This window comes from Hipposideros armiger, unplaced genomic scaffold (genome assembly GCF_001890085.2).
Source record: "Hipposideros armiger isolate ML-2016 unplaced genomic scaffold, ASM189008v1 scaffold_32, whole genome shotgun sequence".
Taxonomy (NCBI): Eukaryota; Metazoa; Chordata; class Mammalia; order Chiroptera; family Hipposideridae; genus Hipposideros; species Hipposideros armiger.
In genome coordinates this window covers 548346-570775 of record NW_017731382.1, presented here as the reverse complement: position 1 = coordinate 570775, position 22430 = coordinate 548346, and the positions used below count along the sequence as shown (strand labels likewise).

General features: G+C 60.6%; 2 protein-coding genes across 2 annotated transcripts; one reads left to right on the top strand and one right to left on the bottom strand.

The window, feature by feature from the left end:
• Positions 1-253: 253 nt before the first annotated feature.
• Positions 254-9617, bottom strand: EEF1A2 (eukaryotic translation elongation factor 1 alpha 2). Its single transcript, XM_019637386.1, has 8 exons — positions 9442-9617; positions 7846-8061; positions 5879-6058; positions 5097-5393; positions 3599-3749; positions 2146-2402; positions 1233-1467; positions 254-661 (listed from the first exon to the last, which is right to left on the bottom strand). The coding sequence occupies exons 2-8, from the start codon at positions 7987-7989 to the stop codon at positions 534-536; spliced, it is 1392 nt and encodes a 463-aa protein (XP_019492931.1). The 5' UTR covers positions 7990-8061; positions 9442-9617; the 3' UTR covers positions 254-533.
• Positions 9618-20989: 11372 nt separating this feature from the next.
• Positions 20990-22375, top strand: PPDPF (pancreatic progenitor cell differentiation and proliferation factor). Its single transcript, XM_019637383.1, has 5 exons — positions 20990-21114; positions 21606-21685; positions 21781-21858; positions 21954-22050; positions 22116-22375. The coding sequence occupies exons 2-5, from the start codon at positions 21631-21633 to the stop codon at positions 22228-22230; spliced, it is 345 nt and encodes a 114-aa protein (XP_019492928.1). The 5' UTR covers positions 20990-21114; positions 21606-21630; the 3' UTR covers positions 22231-22375.
• Positions 22376-22430: the final 55 nt, after the last annotated feature.

Genomic DNA, 22430 nt, shown 5'->3' with positions numbered 1-22430 from the left:
TCCCAAGCCCCGTTACGGCAAGCCAGACCAGCTAGACTTGGGGTCTGGCCTCATGGGCTGGGCCACTCACTGCAGCCCTGGGTAGCTCAGGAGGACACCTGGCCTGGTCACCCACAGCGGTGATGGATGCCGGTGGGACACCCGGGCAGGAAGGGGCTCGGGAGAGCGCGTGGGGGCTGGGGCGGGGGTCCCAAGGAGAGCACTCCCGCAGGGCGGGCAGCCCTCACACCACGCAGAAGCAGGCGCACACGGCTGTGGGGTCGCTCAGTTTATTGGTAAAACGGGCACTGAGCGTGGCAAAGGCTGGACGCGGAAGCTGGGGCGGTGGGGGCGCTTTTCCTCTTAAAGAATTTCCACTGGACCTTGATGGCGAGCATCCAGTCGCTGACGGAGAGCCTCTGACAAGCGGAGGTGCAGACATGCGCCTGGCCGGGGGGCGGGGCGCCGGGGCGGGGCGGGGGCTGGGGCTGAGGGCGGGGCTGGGGGCGGGGCGCGGCGCCGCCGGGAAGGGTCGCGCCGCGGACGCCCGCGCTTCACTTGCCCGCCTTCTGCGCCTTCTGCGCTGACTTGGTGACTTTGCCGGCACCGCCGCTCTTCTTCTCCACGTTCTTGATGACGCCCACGGCCACCGTCTGCCGCATATCGCGCACGGCGAAGCGGCCTGCAGGGAGGGGGCGTGACGGGCGGCCGGGAGCTCCCAGGCCCCGCCCCGCCGCCCCGCACGGGGAAGCAACGCGCATGCGCACTCGCACTTGCAGCATCCGCTGCCCCTGGCCCGAGGAACCGCGCCCTGGGGGCTAAGCTTTCGCGCCTGTTTCCAGGTGTGAGGCACTGGAGACGTACTGGCTCTCCGGTCCTTAGAAATTGGCTCATAGGACTCGTCCAAAATGTTACAGCCCGTGAACCGTCCTTAGAACACGCCTGGGCGTTGTACGCCCTTTTAGCTATTTGGACCCAAGGCAGCTCTGCCGTGTAGGTCTGCGGGTTATTCTGCAGGTACAGGTGGGGCGGGCCAGCTGGAGGCGGGCGGTCAGCCTGAATTCCACCACTAGACTAGCTGTGGACTTTGGGTGCGTCATTTAAGGACCTCCATCTGCAGAGGGGGACACCATCCCAGGCCCGCCCAGCAGGGCCTCCTATGCTCTGTGATAGGAGGCTAAGCGCAGTGGAAAAGCAAAGGGCCCCTCCCCCTACAGTGGTCCCCTGGCTGTCCCTCCCTCATGCCCACTCACCGAGGGGTGGGTACTGGGAGAAGCTCTCCACACACATGGGCTTCCCCGGGACCATCTCCACGATGGCCGCGTCACCCGACTTCAGGGACTTGGGGTTGTCCTCCAGTTTCTTGCCGGACCGCCGGTCGATTTTCTCCTTCAGCTCTGCAAACTTGCAGGCGATATGGGCCGTGTGGCAGTCAATGACTGGTGAGTAGCCAGCGCTGATCTGCCCAGGGTGGTTCAGGATGATGACCTGTGGGCAGAGACGCCGAGGCTGTCAGGCACGCCCGCTGGGGTGGGGCCCCAAAGCTGGGGAGGCTCTGGCCCACCTCCTGGGTCTCTGAGACCCAGAGCGCTGACCATGGAGGAAGGTCCAGCCACGGGGGACCTAACCCTCCCAACCTGAACCCCGAGGTCCTCACTAAGTAGTGGGCAAACCATGAGAGAAAACAACTGACAGACGCACTGTTTGAGATGGCCAGTGGGCAGCTCGTACCGCCAAACCTGGCCAGAACTAAGGCAGGACCTCAATTTTTATATTTCAATTACATCTCAATAAAGCCAATTTTTAAAATTGATCTAATGTGAAGAGGTGATCAAAGAGGGTGCAGTGACAATGCAGGGAAGAAAAATTTAAAGAGATGTCTCTGGCACTAAATTAATAAAAATATTTTCAGGACCAAAGTGGGATCTCAGTGAGGCCCCAAGGGGCAGGCCTGGGCCACCCAAGTCCACTCTTCCTGTGCCCTCAGCCCTGATTCAACCTTCCCGGCCTTGGTGGCCTCGTTTATAAAGCACAAGTCTGAGTTCTCCCCACACCAAAGGGGTGTCAAGTGCTCGGCCGGCTCCGGGCAGCTCCTGACTTCACTGAGGACAGCCTGTTACCGCCCCTGTGGGAATGGGCCCCAGTGGCCACCGCACAGCCGCCCACCTGGGAGGTGAACTGGGCGGCCTCTTGAGGGGGGTCAGACTTGCTGTCCCCACACACATTGCCCCGGCGGATGTCCTTGACAGACACGTTCTTCACGTTGAAGCCCACGTTGTCGCCGGGCAGGGCCTCGCTCAGCGCCTCGTGGTGCATCTCCACCGACTTCACCTCCGTGGTGATGTTCACGGGCGCGAAGGTCACCACCATGCCCGGCCGGAGGATGCCAGTCTCCACTCGGCCCACAGGCACGGTGCCAATGCCTGGACCAAGAAGAAGTGGGCTGTGAGGGGCAGGCGGGGCTGAGATGGGGGCCTGGTCCTCCCTGGCAGGCGTGGGGCATGGCCATGTGCAGGGAGCAAGGGGACAGGAAGACCCCAGGAGGGCAGACACCGAGAGGTTCACACAGAAGTGGGTGCTCCCAGACCCCATCAAGAAAGGAAGGGACTGAACCAGAGAGAGTCCCCAGGAGAGGGAACAAACAAGGAGAGAGCCGCCTGGACCTGGGGTTCCCTTCCCTGAAGGAGGCACTGTGGGTCCCTCCCCTCTCTGAGGCCCCTCTTTGTGAGGTTCCAGCATCACAGAAGGTTGAGGACACCCCACCTGGGATTGCCTGGCTGGGCTTCGATGCCACTGGTCCCGGGAGCTATCTCTGAAGGGGCATGTGTGCCCCATGCTTGTCACAGGTCTGCTTACACTTGTGTGGCTGCTCAGGGTGTGGGGGGCCCTAACCCATTTCTCTGGCTGTGATAGAGGCTTGTGTGGCTTACATTATGATGGAGACTGAGGCTAGTGGCTGTTCTCCATGCTGGGTGAGCATGTGTCACCCCCACCCTGCACACAGGCCCCCGACATCTCTAGCCACACTTATTTATGGTTTCTACATCATCTCATGAACAGCCTTTCTCAATCCTGGAGTATATATATCATGTCTCCTATAAGACTGGGACTTCCAGGGAGGAAGAGGGTATATGAGTCACCCCTGTGCCATCACCTGTGCCACCAGTTCTTGGCATAGGGGTGAGCACTTACCTGGAAGAAGACCTGACAAACACTGGACAAATCAATGGACAATGGGTGAATGGATGGATGGATGGATGATGGATAAATGGATGGATGCTGGGTGGATGGATGGATGGATGGACAGATTGGCAGACAGAGGACAAACAAATGGATAAACAGATGGATAAATGAATAGTGGGTGGATGGGTGGATGGATGGATGGATGGATGGATAAATGGATGGGTGGATGGATGGATGGATGGATGACGAATGGATGTTAAGTGGATGGAAAGTCCCCCAGAGAGTATGCAGCATGGGGGGGAGAGGCAGAAATAAACTGCATTTGGGAACCCTAGCCAGGGACCCTGGGCTCAAGAGAGGGGTCTGAAGGGCAGAGCTGCCCAAGGTGGGCTGGGTGCCTGCTGTGGGGCAAATGGAGCCCTGTGCCCTCACTCACCTCCAATCTTGTACACGTCCTGCAGCGGCAGGCGCAAGGGCTTGTCCGTGGGGCGTGTCGGGGGCAGGATCGTGTCCAGGGCCTCCAGCAGGGACACGCCACTGGCGTTCCCTTCCTTACGCTCCACTTTCCAGCCCTTGAACCATGGCATCTGGGCAGGAGGAAGGAGGCGTCTGTCGTGGAGACCGCCTGCGCCCGCCTCACCCTCAGCTCACACTCCCACCATCACAGACAGCAGCAAGGAGAAGCAGCGCACCCACCTCAGCCCAGATTGCTCAGACCAGGCTCAGATGCACAATGACCCGAGCTTCGGAACCAGCCCCTCCCCGCTGCAGCCCCCAGGGCTCCGGCCCTCAGATCCCAGAGCCAGGTAAGCACCAGGGCAGGAGAGGCCGAGTCTGGCCCACAGCCAAGCCAAAGGCACAGAGTCCAGCCCCAGGCATGGCAGACACATCACTGCCCAGGGCATCTCCTGACAGCAGACCCAGCACCTTCCTGGCACGGAGTCCCCCGGCCCACTGCCACAGATCAGAAGGAGAAGAGGCCAGCAGCACTGTGCCCCAGGTCCATTCCCAAGGACCATGTCCTCCAGATAGCCCAGGTCAACAGTGGTGAGGGGGACCCCACTGTTTAGCAGGTCAGGCATGGGAAATGTGGGGGTGGGTGTCCTGTCCATCTCCCCAGGAGAACAGCGGGTACAGTCAGTTCACCCATCACTAAGTGAGATCGCATAAGGGAACATACAATTCACAGCATGCAAACGTGCAGCCGAGCAAGGTGGGGCTCCTCCAGCTGCACCCTCTGACCACAGGGCTCCAGGGCTATCTCCCTGGCTCTCCCGAGGGTCTCCCTCCACACCCAACTCCAACAGTGTGGATGGCTGCAGTGCTGGTCAGGGTGAGTGGCCACCCTTCTGGACCAGGTTGTCCTCTGGCTTGACAGTGCCTAGGCACTTGGTTTTGGGTTCCACAAATTCAAAACAACACTCATTACCTCTTGCCGAGTCAGAGTCCCTGGGACACTGGCTGCCTGAGCCACAAGCTGACCAGCAGAGAGCCAGCCCTCAGCCCTTCCCAGAGCCCAACCAGCTACAGGCCCCAAGAGGCTGCTGGGGGAAATGAAAGCGAACCCTGCCCACGGCCAGGCTCCTAGAGATGGGGTGCAGAGGCCCAGACCCCAGCAGCTACTGGCCTTACAGTGTCAACCTGGGGAAGAGTGTCCTTGGCCAGAGAAGGGTCCAAAGAGACCTCTGCTAGCCTTGCAGAGAGGCTGAGCTGAGGGCCAAAGCCCTGGACCCCGAGGAGGCTGAAGATCCTCATCGGGCTCAGACACCCACACACGTACAGGGTAAGGGGGACCAGGAAGGCCGCAGTGGGCCAGGGGGCTCGCCCTCTGACCCTGCACCCCATCCTGATGTGGCCTGACCTTCAACCCAGTGCTCTGGGCCTTGGGGGAGGGGTCTGAGCAGCCCTACCACCTGCCCCCCCCGGGCACTCACGTTGGGCGAGGGCTCCAGCATGTTGTCGCCATGCCAGCCCGAGATGGGCACGAAGGGCACAGTGGCCGGGTTGTAGCCGATCTTCTTGATGTAGGCGCTGACCTCCTTGACAATCTCATCATAGCGCTTCTCGCTGTAGGCGGGCTCCGTGGAGTCCATCTTGTTCACCCCCACGATGAGCTGCTTCACGCCCAGCGTGTAGGCCAGCAGCGCATGCTCCCGAGTCTGCCCGTTCTTGGAGATGCCCGCCTCAAACTCGCCCACTCCTGCGGCCACGATCAGCACTGCGCAGTCCGCCTGTCCAGCAGGCCAGGCACAGTGAGCCCCAGACCCCGCCTCGTGCCCAGGCCCCTCCAGGCAGCAGATAGGGGCCTGGGCAGTCACCTGGGGATGGGATCTGGGGATTTCGGCCTCAGGGGCAGTAGCAGGGACTCTTCCGTCTGTCTGTCTGTCTGTCTCTGTGAATGCTCTGGCAATGTCAGAGACTGTTCGAGTCTGTCTGTCACATCTCGGTGACCTCATCCTGGCCTCTGTGTTTGTTTGCAAAGGTGGCCCTGACTGGCTGTCCTTACAGGCACCCTGGCCTGGCCAAGATGCAGGGCACTTAATCAGTTCTTCGGGAGGCTCTGTACCAGGTGGGGCAAGTGGTGGCAAAGGTGAGGGTTTCCCACCCTGGTGAGGAGGCAGAGGAGACCCAACTACCCCTCGATGACTCCAGGGTCCCCAGTGTCCCTTGAACAGGTACCCTTGCCCCACCGGGTGGCCTCCACAGCCCTGCCCACCTGAGACGTGCCGGTGATCATGTTCTTGATGAAGTCGCGGTGGCCCGGGGCATCGATGATGGTGATGTAGTACTTGCTGGTCTCGAACTTCCACAGGGAGATGTCGATGGTGATCCCGCGCTCCCGCTCGGCCTTCAGCTTGTCCAGCACCCAGGCGTACTTGAAGGAGCCTTTTCCCATCTGAAGGGGTGGGGGCGCGGCTCAGGGTGGGGCCCAGGACTCCGCGAGCCTGGCCAATGGGTCCCCTGGGCCACGGGAGCAGCGCATCACAGCAGAGAGGACCGGGCGAGAGGCAGAAGACAGGCTCCAGGCCCCTTCACTCCCCACTGGGACCTTGGGACTCTAGACCCATCTCTGGAACAAGGGAGTCAGACGCAGGGACCTCTGAGGGACACCCTGACCTCAACCTGCCCTGCCCAGGCCCAGCCATCACATCTGCCCAGGTCCTGCCTTCCCACAGCCTAAACGAGTGCAACTCAAGCATCCACCAGTAGGTGGCGCAAGGGCCTGGGACCTGCGCTTGGAGAGACTCCGCCAGTCGGTTTGAACCCCTCCCCTGTCTGAGGGCTCCCCCTTTATCCGAGGACCACCACCACCCCCCACCACCCTCCACCCCCCCGCCATCCCTACTTCAGCCAGAGGCCGACAACACCACTGGGTTCCAAGCTGTCAAACCAAAAAACCGGTTTGTGATCTTTTTTAAAAGGAAAAAAAGAAAAAAGAAAAAAATCGGACGAGGTTACAAGGAAGGGCCTAGCTTTCCAGCTCTTTCTACAGCCAGCCAGGCTTCCGAACAGCTCTGAGGCTCCTCCTTGCCCCACCTGAGCAGGGAAAGCAAGGCTGGGCTGCTCCCTGCAAACACCTGTTCCCAGTGCCCAGAGAGACCCCGATGCCCGGGGCCAGGGCTGCGGTTAGGGCAGCAGCTGTGGTCACTGCCCAGCTGGGCAAAGTTCCCTGCCACGGCCGTGAACAGACCTCTGCTTGTGCCCTCCAGGGAAGCTGCCCAGCCAGGACCACCCAGACAGGACCCAGGTAGACGTGAACCACATGCCCTGCAAACACCATCAGCCTCCCCTTAACTCCAGACCCACAGGGAAGGAGTGACACATCTTTGGAGCTCTGGCTCAGAGGGTGAGAGCTCAGAGCACCCCCACCCCTCCCCAAGCAGGCTCAGCCCAGGCCCCGCCAGGGCCCAGCCCCAGCCACTCTGTCATCCAGGTGAGAGCCTTCACAGCTCCCCAGACAGGGCTTCTCCCAGAGCTCAGGGGTGGGGGTAAGGGGTGCAGAGAGCAGACCCCCACTGCGTGGCCACTTCCCACCCAGGGTCTCAGCCACTTGAGAGGAGTAGCTTCCAGAGAGAGGAGGTCAGCCCACAGGGCCCCTCTCACCCTCCCCAGGCATCCGAGCCTCCCCCAAAAGGCACCACCCTGGACAAGCAGCCCTCCCGGCCCGGCACGAGAAAATGGAGCCTATGGGCTGGGTGCCCATCAAGCAGCTATTAATAGCTGCCCTGAGTCCTGGCCTAGCCCTGGGACAAGTGAGGGCAGTGCCATCTCCAGCCCCAGAGCTCAGCCCTGGGGACACGGGAGCCCAACCCTGGGGGGCACACAAGACAGGCTCCAGGGCTCTCGATACCAGTGTGACAAAGAGTTCCAGAGCCTTCTGTGAACTAGTGCAGGGCAGAAATGCAGCGTCCAGGCCACCCCCCTACCCTGGGCCAAATCCAGCTGGCCATCCCACCTCCCCCGACCAAACACATCATCAGAGAGAGGCCGCCACTGCTCCCCCCACGCCACTCCCATCTGGACCCTCTGAGATGCGTGTCTCCCACGCAAGGTCCTTGAGGGCTCACAGCCCTCTTGGGATAAACCGAGCCATGTGCCCAGAGTCCGGAAAGGCAAGCCAGCCTCCCGTGGGAACCTGTCCTCACGGTGGGAACAGAGCTGGGAGCCCCCGGCAGGGCTCACCTCGGCAGCCTCCTTCTCAAACTTCTCGATGGTTCTCTTGTCGATGCCCCCGCATTTGTAGATGAGGTGGCCCGTCGTGGTGGACTTGCCCGAGTCCACATGGCCGATGACCACGATGTTGATGTGGGTTTTCTCCTTGCCCATTCTTCCCAGGGTGTGGGGGGCTGCACGACCTGGGGTGATCCGGCTCGGGGTGGGGGATGCTGAGCAGTGAGCCTGTGGATTGGGGCCGGGGGACAGGTGATGGGGAGCCTCAGAGGGAGGCCCTACAAAGACACAGCCCTGCACAGGTCCACAGACCTGGCCCCCAAGGCCGGGCCAAGTCCCCAGGTTTGGTGGAGAGGAAAAGCCCCTCACCAGCCTGTGCCTGACCCAGCTGAGCCAGGTGGCAAGCCCAAAGCCCAAACAGTCTAATCTGCTGTAGATATCTGGGTGTCACACCCACAGAGCCCCCCCACATGAAAGAGTTTAACCCTCATCTGGAGAGACTGAGAAACACCAGACTGGGCGAGCCCCATGACCAGTCAGGGGCCCGGTGATGAGTCACCCTGACAGGCTCCCCAGTGCCCTGTCCCCGCTGCTTGCTCCCTCACCGGAGTCGTGGGCCAGGATGCTGTACCCTGCCCCCATGCCACCCCCGCCCCAGGGCTGCACGGTGCAGCGATGGTCAGCGCTCCCCACTCCTCTCCTCAAGCAAGGAGGGCGCCATCTTCCTCTCATTCCTGCCTGCTGGCTGGCACCAAGGGACACAGGCTGGGCCAGAGCTCCGACAGGATGATGCAGTGCCCAGATCAGGGGCCCAGAATAGCTTGCGCCATCCCCAATCTGGGCAGGGGGCAGACAGTAGCGGGGGAGGTGGGGGTCCCTGATCTGTCCAGAGGAAGGAGAATCTGGCCCCAGCAGGCGAGCTCAGCAGGTGCTGGAGGACAGAGATGCCCTCAACCTGTTGGGGACGGGGGCACCTTCCCTCTGGTCAGGGTCTAGGGTCACAGCCCCCGGCCCCCTCCTGTAGGTCAGTGGAGAATCCCAGGCGGCCTAAGTGGGTACAGGTGGCTGGGGGAGGAAAAGCCGGCACAAACGGTGCCCACGAGGGTGCAGACACCATGTGGACCCCGCTGGGGCCAGGGGAGGGGGGCAACTGAGGAGGGCCCCCAGGTCGCTCCGATTCCCCCTCCCCCACTCCGGTCACCAGGGCACTCACAGCGGCTGGACCGCAACCAGCCCCCAGCACTGATGACCCTGCCCCCAACCGGCAGGACCCTGACGACCCTGCCCCAAACCCGCAGGGCCCCGGGCGGTTCCAAGGTCACAGCAGCAGGGCGATCACCGCCGCCTAAGAGGCTGGCCCCTGCCGCCGCCGCCGCATCAACAAGCGCCACCGCGGAGCCCCCACCCATCCCCCGCCGCTCCTGGGGCTCCGACCCCGGGTTCCGGGTCCCGGCGCGCGGGGGGGGCGCCCAATCCCCGCGGCGGGCAGCGCAGCCTCGCCAGGAGCGGGGCCGGCCCCTCTCTGCCCCCAAGACCGCTCCCTGGGGAGGGGGCCCTCTGCGGAAAGCTGGGGGCGGGCGCGGGGACCCGGAGACCGCGCGTCCTTACCCAGAGCCGAGGTCTCAGCCAGAGGGACTGGCGGCGCCGGCGCCGGCGGTTTTATCTCTCCAGGAGGGGTCCGCCTATTGACGGAGCGGGCGCGATGCACTGCGCCCCTGCAGTACGGCAATGCGGTACCGGAGGGCGGGGCCAGGCTGCGAGGGGCGCAGGGATACGGGGACCGCGGGCCCGCGGACGCGCGCGGGCGCGACGGGAACGCGAAAGGAGGATGCGGAGAGGGAGCGAGCTACAAAGGCGCAGAGACGAGGCGCGCCCGGAGAGGGGGAGCGCAGGCCGAGAGAGAAAGCAGACGGAGGCGGGCGGGGGGCGGAGAGCTGGGGGCAGGGACGGGAGACGGAGAGGCGGGAGGGGCAGAGACGGGGAGAAGCGGCAGGCGAGAGGCAGCCAGAGGGACGATGAAGCGACACTGAGACGCCAGGCTCAGGCACACCCGGAGAGAGAAGCGGAGCGAGAACAAGACAGAAAGACACTTCCAACATAAAAGGAAGTCCCCAGGGACGGGACCGCAGGGACGGGACCGCAGGGACGGGGGCTGTGGGCTGGGCCGAGGAGCGCGTCCGGCCTCGGGCTGAGGGTCTGGGCGCTGGCCTGGCCTGCATCTCCCAGGGTCAGACCTGGCCTTGCGTGTGATTGGTGCCTGTTCTGAGGTGTCTGCAGGATGCAGCCCAGCGTACAGGGTACGCAGGCTCTCCTAATGGGGCGCCTGCCCCACCCCACCCCCGTGTGCCTGCCACATGGGCTCACCCCAGCAGGCCTCAAAGCCAAGCTTCTCCCCACCTGGCCACATGGTGTGGCTGGGGAAGGGTGGCCTCCAGGGTCCCCTCAGCCTGGCCGAATGGCCTGAGGTTCCGTCAGCACATCCACTCGGACCATTCTCTCTCTGAGGCCCCTGGAGAGGACTGTTTTCCACCCTGGGACCTCCTCAGTGCAGAGACACTCAAAGTCTGTCCCCAGATATCTTCAAGGACTGTGTGACTGTGTGGGCAGGACTCCCGGGAAAGCAGAGTTCCCCAAGGCAACAATCAACGCCCAAACAGAGGCCCAGGCTGTGGCCGCTTGGCTTCTCGGCTTCTCGTTCTGGGTCCTGGTGGGGTCAGAGTGCAAGCCACAGGCAGCCCCTGAGCGTCCTGGGCAGAGCAAACCAAAATGGGTTTTAAGAAGGAATAGAGCAGCCCTGTGTTATGTGGAAACCAAGGTTATGGGCCTCCCAGTGCCTCCCTGTGAGTTCAAGTTCACTCATTACCACATCGCCCATGGCTGCCTCCCATCTGGCCGGACCTGGAGGACACGTGCGTCTTACTCATCTTGGTAACACAGGTTCTCAAAAAATCTGTGTTGAGTGAATGAGAGCAGAGGCCCAGCGGCCAGCACCTTCCACTGGGGCGATGCAGTGGGGACCCCCATCATGGAACTCTCCGGCATGTCCGGAAGTAAAGGGGGTACCAGGGCAGTCGTTGGGGCCAAGCAAGTCTCTCAGGCCCATGACAGTGTTGCTCAGGGAGGGTCGGGCCCACCTGTTGGGCTGTCCAGGGTCTACCCCACCCCCCCACAGACCCACAGACTCACAAAGCAGGCGGGGAGGGGCAAGCAGATGACCGGGCAGTTTCCAGGGCTGCTGATGCCATCAGACCGGAGCCAGGAGTTAAAAATAAACGGCTGGTGAGAAAACCAGACCCACCCCACCCCACCCCACCCCTACCCAGCTCATCTCTAAATTTAATGTGCCCCTCCTGCCTGAAGGTTACTCGAGATTTGGAAGACGCTGGGATTTGCTGAGGTTGGGACAGGCCAGACCAAGGGGGCAGTAGGCAAGGGTCCCTGGGGACACCCATCCCAATGTCCCCCGAGAGACTACCAGCACCCAGAACCCTAGGCTGCCTGCAGCCTCAGAGGGTGTTTATCAGACACCCTCACACAAAGGTCTGAGCGCCACCTGTCCACTCCTGGCTCACCCACAGCTGTCGGCTGGCAAGAACCAAATCACCCTGGCGTGCCCATGCCAGGGCTGACCTGTGCTAGTGGCCGTGCTGCCCAGAGCAGTGGCCAGTGCTGCTGGGATGCAGAGTGCCCCAGAAGGGCCTGCCTGCTGACCCGGAGGAGAGGTCGAGGTGTTTTCTCCAGCAGGCCTCTGTGTCCCCCAGGACCTGCCCACACACCCAGCTGGGCTGCCCCACAAAGCCCTGGGGACCCAGGCAGCCCAGCCACATGGGCATACTCAGGCCACATGGATGGTGAGACTAAGCAAGGTGTATGTTAAATAACAACACGCCAGCAGTGCAAACCAGCGACACAGCACCAAGGAGCTGCTGAGCTGCCTCTAATGCCCAGCGGTGCTTAGTGACTCACTACTGATTAGCACTGAATGGCTACTGATCGGCAGCAACCGACCACCAAGCACTAACAGCCTCTAACCACAGAGCAGTACTGACAACCTCTAAATACTGAGCGGCACGAAATACCACACGACCTACTAAATGGCTACAGTTGCCAAGCCTTGCCAGTTCACCGAGTGCCAGGCGGGGCTGCCCCATTGACCAGGAGCCAGCTGGGCACAAAGAGGCAAAGCACAGTGCCCAAGGTCACGGAGCAGGGAGGTCAGAGCTTGCAGTCAGCTTGGAAGGCCTGAGCCAGTGTTACCTCCGGACAGATGCCCGCCCAGGTCCCACCTGTGCTCCTCACCCTCCCCCCAGGTCAGGCTTGCCCCTCCCCTGGTTCCCCCTTCTCTCACATCTGAGCCACTGGTCACAGTGGCCCCACAGCAGCCAGGGTGGGGGGCAAAGTAAGGGAGGGGCTTTAGCCAGCCAGGCTGGAGCAGCCTCCCAGCTCACCTTCTGGTGAGAGGGGCAGGAGGATGGGGGACTGGCCTCGCGTCCCAGCCCTCCCTCGGCCCTCAGGCCCAGCCAACCAAGTGCGGGGGAAACACAGGCAGGCCCCTCTTTAGCTGGCTGGGGTTTGGAGCCTGAGGAAAGAAGACCCAGCTAAAATTAACCATTCTCAAGCTGCCGGCCCTGGAAATAAACCTGCCTCCCATTGGCTGCCGGTGATGTCACTGCTGGTTAATAATAACCTGTGAATGCATAACTAGCCACCTGTGCTGTGCCTCCCTGTGGGGGCCAGGCCAGCAGGTGGAGCTGGCAACCCAGATGACTGTCACTGGGGCCCAAGGCAGGGCAGGGCAGGGTCCAGCCCCGGCCTCAGGTATCTCAGAATGATTCCAGCCCCTGGCCTTGGCACATGGGCTGCCCTCTGATGCCAAGGCTCGGGTGCGCACCTGCCATGCAGGCGGGGTCAGTCGCATCCTGTCTTCCAGCCCACCTGGGCAGCAGGACCCTGGGGACAAGTTTCCCCCCAGCTCTCTGGGCCCAGCACCTAGAAGCCCGATCTGCCCACCAGGTACAAATTAAGTGGCCTCCATGGCACAGAGGAGCTCTTAGCTACAAAGCTTTCGTCAGAAAAGCAAGATCATGGCTCCTAAACGGGGGAGAGGCAGGGGAGGTGGGGGCGGGGCTGGGACAGGCCCTGGGCACACCAGCTAGACCCCCAAGCCAGCCGAGGGCCCCGCCAGATGGCCAACCCTGTACTCAGTCCCTGGGCCAAGTGAAATGGGGAGTTGGGGTGACTTTCTAAACAATCCAGGCCCCCAAACACTCCAGCCTACCAAACCCAGCGTGTCTGGGAAGGTAAGAGCCAACCTGAGTCGGCCAGGGGAGCCCAGAGGGGAGCACACAGCTCCTCAGAGCAGGTGAAGGGCAGCCTGGCCTGGCCCCGCCCCCCTCCCGTTCCCCTGCCATGGGCCCTTGGGCCACAGAAGCTGTCTGGGGCTCCTTGGTGCCTGCAGCAGCAGCAGGGAGCCGTTGCCATGGTGAAGGCGCAGGGCAGGCCCCTCCCCCCAAGGCCCTCACTCCCCAGGAGCCCGGGTGGCACCTGTGCCTGGGAGGACAGCCTGCGGGCACCCGAGCTTAACCTCTGCCCCACGCAGGCCCAGCGCCACCTGCTTCCAGGGAGCAGGCTGGGGAAGCACCAATAGGCCAGCCAACCAGAGAGCCCAGGGGAGGGGCAGCCCTTGCAGTGGGGCACGGACGGAAGGGAGAGCCAGGGAGAGTCTGCAGGCCCTGCCCGCTCCCCGCAGTCAGTCCCCGCTGGGCCCTGGCCAGCCACAGCACCGGTGGCCCCTCCTGCCCCAGCTGGATCTGGTCCTCTTTGGGGGCTGACCAAAAACAGAGCTGCTCTCCTCTGCCCGTGAGAGACAGGCAGAGGCCACAGTGCTCAGCCAGCCTCGTACCCCCAGATTCAAGGGGGCAGAATTGTGCTGGGGTACCTGAAGCTCACTGGCAACTCAGAGCCATGTTCTCACCTCTCTCAACAGCAGTTGGGGACCACCTGCCCCAAGAGCAGACCTCACAGCAGGCGTCTTAGGGGTGAGCAGGTGCAGGAGGCCATGGTGGCATCGTTCTCCCACGGTGGCAAGACCCAGAGCCTCCCTTGACCCAGGAAAGACCCTTCCCACACCGGCGAAACGAAGAGGCTGGACCTTGGTGCGGGGAAGGACGGGGTGCTGAGGGAGACCTCGCCTTGAACACTGAATTGCACTCTTTGATTAGTTTTACGTTATGGGAATTTTACGTCAGTAAGATTTGGGTATTGCAACTCTCTATATTTTTATTTTCCAAAAGTGTTTCAGTTATAGTTCATCTGTCTTTCCATATTAATTTTAGGATCTGTCTGTCTATATCGTCAAAACTCTTGCTAGGGTTTTTGTTGGAATTGTATTAAATCCAGACATCACTTTGGAAGGAACTGGTGTCTTTTCTGTGCTGGGTCTTCACTTGCTTAGGTCTTCTTTGATTTTTTCTATTAGCATTTCATTTTGACACGTTTTGTTAGGCTTATACCTTAGTGTTTCACGGGCAAAGGGTTGCTATTATACTGGGTTGTCGGAAAAGTCATGATGCACGTTTGCAACAGATGGCACTAGTTCATTTTTGGAAGTCCTAGAGTCATTCGCATCTATGTTATTGCTGTGTCATTTGACAGCTGACAGTTCTAGCTTCATTCTAAAAAAAATTGAGCGATTTGGTTGAGTTTTGGCGATTTTACAACAAGTTGAAGATGGAAGACCAAACTGTGCATTTTTGCCATATTTTACTGTTTTACTTCCATAAAGGGAAGAACACGCGTCAAGCTTGTGAAAAGTTGCATAAAGTTTATGGTGACACTGTTCTACATGAACATCAGTGCCAACAATGGTTCACGAAATTCCGTGCTGGTGATTTTGATCTCAACGACGTTCCTCGGTCAGGGAGGCCCACCGAGGTTGATGACGACAAAATAAAGGCATTGATCAAGTCAAATCCACATTACATGACACAAAAGATTGCAGAAACATTGAACACCCATCATTCAAGCGTTCATGACCACCTGAAGAAGCTGGGATACGTAAGCAAGCTCGATATTTGGGTCCCGCATAAACTCAAAGAAGTTCATTTGACGGCGCGTATAAATATCTGCAAAATGCTCATTGAACGTGAGGAAAACGATCCTTTTTTGAAGCGACTGATAACTGGTGACGAGAAGTGGATTGTTTACAACAATGTGGTGTGCAAACGGTCTTGGTCCCGACGTGATGATTCGCCTCAAACGACACCGAAAGCGACATCGAAAGCAAACATTCATCAGAGGAAGGTTTTGCTCTCAGTGTGGTGGGATTTTTTTTTTTTAAGATTTTTATTGGGGAATTGGGGGATGGGAACAGCGCTGGGGAATTGGGGGAAGGGGAACAGACAAGTTGCTGTCCTTTTGTTCTTCAGTCTAGTTGTGGAAGACGTTGCTTCACTGGCCCAAGTTGGCACCATCATTGCGCTCTTCCTGGGCGAGGCAGATCAGTCTCTGGCTTCTGGACGGCCACTCACAGCGGCTGCTGGCCACACACACTGGCTGCTGGCCACACAAGGTAGCTTATGGCAGCCCACTGCAGTAGAAGCTGCAGCTTACGCCGTCGCCTCAGCCCAGCTCCAGGTTGAGCTGTTGTTCAGCACCTTGGCTGTAGAGAGCAGTGTCACTGGCCCTTATATGTGGGATCCGAACCAGGGCCCTCTGGCGTCCCAAGCCAGCTCTTAACCAACGCGCCACTCGACTGGCCCAGTGTGGTGGGATTTTAAAGGTGTTTTTTTTTTTTTTTAGTTCCTACCAAGGAACTAAACAATCAATTCGATGTGTACTGTCAGCAATTCGACAGTTTGAACGAACCCATCATCCAGAAACGTCCAGAGCTTGTTAATTGTAAACGAGTTGTGTTCCATCGCGACAACGCAATACCACACATGTTTGATCACCCGACAAAACTTATTGGAGCTTGGATGGGATGTGTTGCCACAACCACCATACTCACCTGACCTTGCACCATCAAACTTCCACTTGTTTCACTCTCTTCAAAACTCCTTGCGTGGTATAACGTTCAATTCCGATGGGGCTACAAATCAGCACCTTGTTCAGTTTTTCACAAATAAAGGCAGGTCCCTCTATGAACGAGGAATTATGACGCTCACTGAAAGATGTCAAAAGGTTATCGAACAAAATGGGCAATATATCATTGATCTTTGCTCTTTATATAAATAAATGACCTTTGAAAAACATAGACAAAATACATCATGACTTTTCTGACAACCCAATAAATGGTATTTTTCTAAACTCCTGCTTCTATTTGTAAATTGCTAATATGTGGAAATAGGATTTTTTGTGTGTGTGGTGACCTTGTATCTTGCTAATCCCATTCATGCTTGAAAGCCTCAGAGTGTGCCAGCCTCTCTGCATCTCAGCATCAGTGTTGGCTGTCTTCGGTCCCACACCAATTAAAATTGTCCTGGTGTTTCGATGCCAAGAAGCTTTGCACTTTATCCTGAAATTTAGTATTTTTAATGAGTAATCACTTTTTGTTTTGTTGGGTACCTTGGGTTGAATTCCAAAATGGTTGTCTCTGACAGTTTTTTCCAGGTTTAGACTTATATTTTAGGGAGTGAGTTTGTTGACCTCCTCAGTCTTTCATACTCGAAATCTGTAATATCTTTTATTATGTAGTTCACCATTTCATCACATGCATTTATTGAATGCCTACTGTGTGGCTGATTCTTTCTTAGCCATTGGGGAAAGAACAGATGCAACCTCTGTTCCCATAGATTTTGTTAACCAAATGAGGTTATGTCTAGTACTGAAAAGTGCTATCAATCATGACCATATCTAACTTTCACTGAGCACCTACTAAGTGCTAGGTACTGGTCTAAGCATTTACATGAAGCATCTTAACCTCAAAATAGCCCTGTGAGTCTGGCACTCTGCACTTTACACACAAGGGAACAGCGGTTTTGCCTACTGCTCTCCCAGGACATCCTCTGATCACTTCAAGCGCCTCCCGCATAGTCGGCAGCCACTAACTATTACTCAGTCGTGTCATTTTCTCTGCAAATGGTGCCATCACCTACAGAGGCACCAGCTCCTGCTCAAGAGCCCGGCGGTGGCTGCCCTTGGAGAAGGGGTCTTCCGACCCTGAGGGTAAGAGGCAGGGCTGCCGTGTGCCTGGTCGGGAACCCCATTCTCCAGGAGCAAGCGGAGGAGCCCTGAAGGTCTGGCCCTGTCCTTGGGCTCTGGCAGAGCTCCTGTCACCCCCAAATACCTGCAGGGAACCATCACACAGCAGCTCCCAGCTATGAGCGACTGCTGTGAGCGCCTCTCGCAGGAGCTGGCACCTCGCTTCTCCCATCTCGTCTTCACAGAACACCTGTTAGCAAGGTACCGTTATCACTCCCGTTCTTCATGGGAGGCAGCAGAGGCTCGGGAATGGCAGGAGACCTGCCAAGGTCACACAGACGCTGCACAATTGGGACTTGCACCCCTGTCCCAGAGACTCCAGGGCCCAGCCTTCCCCTCCCACCATGCGGGAGCCTGTGGCCATCAGCCATCTTGGTGCAGCTACGTGGTCGCCTGCCAGCAGGCATGTCCCGCGGCCGACTACATCCAGGCAGCCACCTGGGCGTGAGCAGTCCAGCACGTACTTCTCCAGCCCACTGAATGGTCCTGTCACCATTTTCCCGGTGGCTGGAGGCTCAGGCACTGCTTCCTGACCCGGAGCCTCGCTCTGTCCACTTGAGCCCCCTACCACCCTCCAAGCATGCAGGCCACCACCCCCTTGGAGCCAGTGGAAGGGAAACACTGATCTCTCCTGAGCTCAGGCCCAGACACTGTTGTCATCACCCTCTATAGAGATGGAGCAGCTGGCATGGTGAAGTTCTGCAGCCAGCAGTAGGCGGGGGCCAAGTCCACCCCAGGCCTCCTGGCTCTGGGGCCCCAAATGTTGGAGCCACACCTGGGGGCCAGGCCGCAGGACAACCACCCTGACCCCTCCACTCAATGTCTCACAAGGGTACACAGCCCATCGTGGGGCCACACCGTGCGGCCCACACACAGGCTGGGCACGGAGCACATGGAGACTGAAGCCCTTACTCCTTCCTCCCTCTAACCAGGGCGCCCCACGTCCCCCTTCAGGGCTCTGATGCTTCCTCTGGGGAGCAAATGGCAGAGCCTCCACCTTCCTGAACTGGTAAAGGCAGCGTTTATATTTTTACTTTAAAGAAAAAACCGTCCTTTCCGATTTTGTTATTGACGTTGTTGGTGACATGGAGATAGGGTGGGTCAGGCTGGCCCAGTGGGTGCTGGCGGATGGCCTGGGCAGATGGGAGGTGCACCCTCAGTGCTCCTTCAAAGATGGCCCTGATGCCAGCTGGGGGTGGTTAGCAGACAGCCCCCGCTGCCAGCTCCTTCGGGTCAGCCTCGGCCGCAGAGCACCTCGCCCAAGCACTCCCTTCCCCGGGGTCCCACCAAGTCCCCGTGAGGCAGAGATAAAGGGCTCTGCCAGCTGGGCCTGGTGCAGGTCACCCCTAACCGTCCCTCTCCATACCAGGCTCCCACTGGTCCTACCATGAGCTGACCCCCGCCTCTGCCAGTCCTGAGTCCTCTCAGCTCTCTTCCAGGTGCTGGTCACCCCAGCCTCCATCTCAGTGTCTGTTCCTGAGACCATGGCCTGTGACACTCCTACGAGAGGGAGTCCAGACAGGAGGAGGCCACAGTGTCATGGCCAAGTGTCCGGCCTGCCCAGGCTCCCACACCCAGCCTGCCACAAGTGACCCCAGGGCATGACAGGCCTTGCCCTCAGCCCTGGAGGACGGGCCCTGGCCAGTGACCATGCCCTGCGTAGGTCTGCACCCAGTGAGGGTGGGGTTTCGAGCAGCCTAAACAGGCTGAGAAAGGGCCCAGACAGGTCAGTGTGAAGGGAACCTAACCTAATCTAATCAAGCACAATAGCACTGAATGCGTTATGACTCCTGACGGGCTCTTGAAGGTGGAAGGAGGAAAACAGCCCCCAGGAGCCACAGCTCCAAGCGACAGAGGACCCAGCTGACAATTCCTCCTGGCCTCTCCCGTGAGGGTCTGAAGCTTCCATCTATCCAGTGGGGGTTGGGAGGGGCTGGCAGCTCTGCCTGGATGTAGGGGCTCTGTGGGTTCTTGATCCAGAGGACTGCTGTCAGGACCCCAACTGCCCGTCCCCTCTTCTCTCCTCCCCAACCCCCCACGCTGAGCTTCCCAGGCCTGAGCCGGGCCCAGGGAGCCCAGGGAGGCACGGGCCTGGGTCCCACGGGAAACACGCTGGATGGAGCTGCATCAGGGCCATCCCAGGGGCCTGGCACTGTCAGTCAGCCTCAAGGAAGGAGGCACTGCAGAGGCCTCAGGGGCAGGACTGCCCTGGCTAGAAGGTGCCCACAGAGTGACTGCTGGGCCTGCCACACGAGCGCCCACTCCCAGGCAGTCGCTGGGACATCTCACCCTCCGCTGCCTGCCAGGAAGCAGGACCTGGCCTCAGCCTCCTCACACCCACATCCCAGTGGACCAGGGCTCCTTCAGGGCTACAAGGGTCGATTGGGGGCCAGAGACCCCCACCCACACACGTCTTGCTCAGAGACCCCTCCCCAGGGCCCCTGCCTGGCTCTCTGTCCTTACCCATGAAGGCAGGTGCTGCTGGCCTCAGTTTCCCACCTCACCCCGCACCTTTGTGAAGCACAACACACCAAATCCCATCACATACCAAGGCCATCGGGGGCTGCCCCTCGCTCAGGGACTTAGCGAGATGCACCAGTACCTGTCGTGTGTCTCAGTGTCTCAGGGGGCGAGGGGAGAAGGTGCGTAGGAACCCTGCAAGTGGAGCGGGCGCCACCCACCCCAGGACAGCACGTGGTCAGGCACTGGCACCAGAGCAGAGGCCGGCGGGGAGGCGCTGCTTCCACAAAGCGGGCGGCTGCTCACAGCCCTGAGCAGAGCTGCGGGCCTACCCGGCACGGCCCTCAGTGATGTGGCTGTGGCGCCTCTGATCCACTAGGGGGCGCAGGGCCTGGTGAGTGGGTGGGGAGGTGGGGGATGTCCTTAACAATGAAATTTGATTTGCACTAAAGTCACACCTAGTTTATGATCCAGAATTAGCTCCCTGGAGTGGGCAGAAGCCGGCCAGGATGTGACTGTGGGTCTCAGCCCAGGATGAGAGGAGAAGCTGCTCAGCTGTGAAGCGGGATTTGGGGCTGCCATGGACCTCTCCTGCGTGGTCGTGGTGTCTCACTCATGCGTGCACGTGACTCCCCTGCCTGAGGCACGGATGCCTGGGAAGCCCCTGGAAGATCCAGCCCCTGGAACTGTCCTCCTCCCAGTGGACCAGCAGGAGCCATCTGTGGGGACCCCAGGAAGAGATGGAGGAGGTTGAGGAGGATTAGAATTATTGGGGACAGGTAGCTGCATCTCTTCCCGGGGTCCCCCAGGCCACACTGCTGCCCAAGCCGGGTCAGTCGGATCGGCAGCCTCCACCCCCACCCAGACAGATAAAGGGCCATATCCAGGGACAGCCAGGGCGGAGTTGTGCAGACACCGGGCTGGAGGGCTCGTGGCACATGACATCTTCTGGGTACCGCCCAGCGGCCACAGCTGGGAGGACGGGTTTGCCGCCGGGGACCCATGTCTGGCTAAAGGGCTGGGGGCCAACGAGCAGGTGCCCCCATATGTCCTGGGTGACAGTGAGTGTCCTGAGTGGAGGCCAGAGGACAGGGGCGCTGTGGAGCCTGAGCCTGCGGGGCTCAGCCCAGGGCTGCGGACAACAGAACCGGATCGCAAGTCCAGTGCCCCTGCCGCTTCCACTCCACGGGGCTGGACTGGTCAAGAAAGGCCAGTCCTATGTCCGAGAAAATGGCCAGGGCCCAGGAAGGGGGGACAGGCCCTGCTCCAGGCCGGGGCCGGGGGTCAGTCAACCGCTTCATTCTCGGGCCAGGTCCGGACGCCCTTCTCCGGCAGACGCTGCGGGCCTGGACAGGCACCCGGGAAGCCGCTGGCCCGACCGGCCGAGCCCGTGCAGCGGGGCCCCGCAGGGCCTGGAGGGAGGGGCCGGCGCGCCCCGCCCCCTGTGACGCGTGCGCGGCGCCGCGATATAAGCGGGCGTGTCCGCGCGTGCGCGTCCCGCGCAGCTGGGTCGTGGAGCGGCCTCGCGCGGTCTCCTTTGCAAATGGGCTCCGTGGCCTAGCGCCCCCGTTCCCCGCTCCCGTGATCTTGCGCCGAGGCCCGCGAGGGGTCGCCGCCGAGGTGAGGGCCCGGGCGGCACGTGGGTGTGGTGGAGCGGCCCACATGGGCGGCGGGGGCGGCCCGGTGCGCCACGGCTGGTGGGACGGACTGACCGGTGGACAGAGAATGCGAGGACGGGGGGAGAGGCCGGGCGGGGCGCCCGGGGCGCGTGGGGCCGAGGGCAGGGGGTGACGGGTGGGACCGAGGACCGCGGTGGGCAGAGGGAACGGGCACCGGGGGCGCGGGGCGGGCTCGAAGCCTCGGGGCTCGCTGGCTGCAGGCCCGGGCGGGCGCCTGGCCCGTTCCCGGAGCCCCAGGTGGCGGCCCCGCGCACAAAGCGCCTTTGTTCCGCCTGCGCGGCCGGTTCGGGCTGGTTGGAGCCGCCCGCGCCCGGGGCGCCGGAGCCACGCTTCGGCTCGGTCAATAAACCCAGCCTCGCCGGCCCTCCCGGGAGCTCCCTTCCCAAAGGACAGCCGGTTACCAAAGGGGCTTCCCGACCCCCGTGTGCGCAGGTTTCCACCAGCCGCAAGCAAGAGCATGGCAGCCATCCCCTCCAGCGGCTCGCTCGTGGCCACCCACGACTACTACCGGCGTAAGTGAGCCCCTGCCCACCCAGCCTGTGCAGCTCCAGCCCCTCGAGAACGCCTGTCTGGGTGGGGCGTGTGCTGACCCGGCTCTCCTCTCCAGGCCGCCTGGGTTCCACTTCCAGCAACAGCTCCAGTGGAAGTGCCGAGTACCCTGGGGAAGCCATCCCCCACCCCCCGGGTGAGTGCAGGTCCCCTTCCCTTCCGTCTTGGGAACATCGGGAGGCGGTCACCCCAGGAGTGGGCAGCAGCACCATGACCCCACTTTGATCTCAGGTCTCCCCAAGGCTGACCCGGGCCACTGGTGGGCGAGCTTCTTTTTCGGGAAATCCACTGTCCCATTCATGGCCACAGTGTTGGAGTCCCCAGAGCAGTAAGTCCACCTTCCTGGGGGCCGGGGGGGGCGGCCTCTGACCACACTCTTCCCCCCACCCCCAGCTCACAATCTCTCCAGGCCTCCAGCAGCATTATCACCTGTGACCTGGCTCGGGAAGCCACAAGGAAGCAGCCTGGTGGCCAGCCCAGCAAAGCCAGCGCTGGGCCCCCATCCTGAGTGGCCCCCACCAGCCACCAGACTTGCAGAGGCGCTGGGCTCTCGAGCCCCTCCCCACCCCACCCCACCCACAGGCTAGGCAGGCTGCAGCTAGCAGAAGCAGTTAGGTTCTATCAAAACAGCAAAACACCAAAAAGGAACTTGAGAGAGCCTCGCTCTTTACTCTCTTAGCCACACGTGAGCCTGCTGACATCCTGTGA

What these genes read in the sequence shown, in the direction of transcription:
- PPDPF (XM_019637383.1), top strand. Translation starts at nt 21,631, where the DNA reads ATGGCAGCCATCCCCTCCAGCGGCTCGCTCGTGGCCACCCACGACTAC. An exon ending in CACCCACGACTACTACCGGC is followed by an intron (nt 21,686 to 21,780) that starts GTAAGTGAGCCC and finishes TCTCCTCTCCAG; the next exon opens with GCCGCCTGGGTTCCACTTCC. An exon ending in GTGTTGGAGTCCCCAGAGCA is followed by an intron (nt 22,051 to 22,115) that starts GTAAGTCCACCT and finishes CCCCACCCCCAG; the next exon opens with CTCACAATCTCTCCAGGCCT.
- EEF1A2 (XM_019637386.1), bottom strand. Translation starts at nt 7,989, where the DNA reads ATGGGCAAGGAGAAAACCCACATCAACATCGTGGTCATCGGCCATGTG. An exon ending in TGCTGGAGCCCTCGCCCAAC is followed by an intron (nt 3,750 to 5,096) that starts GTGAGTGCCCGG and finishes CCTCCTGCCCAG; the next exon opens with ATGCCATGGTTCAAGGGCTG. An exon ending in GGACGTGTACAAGATTGGAG is followed by an intron (nt 2,403 to 3,598) that starts GTGAGTGAGGGC and finishes TTCTTGGTCCAG; the next exon opens with GCATTGGCACCGTGCCTGTG.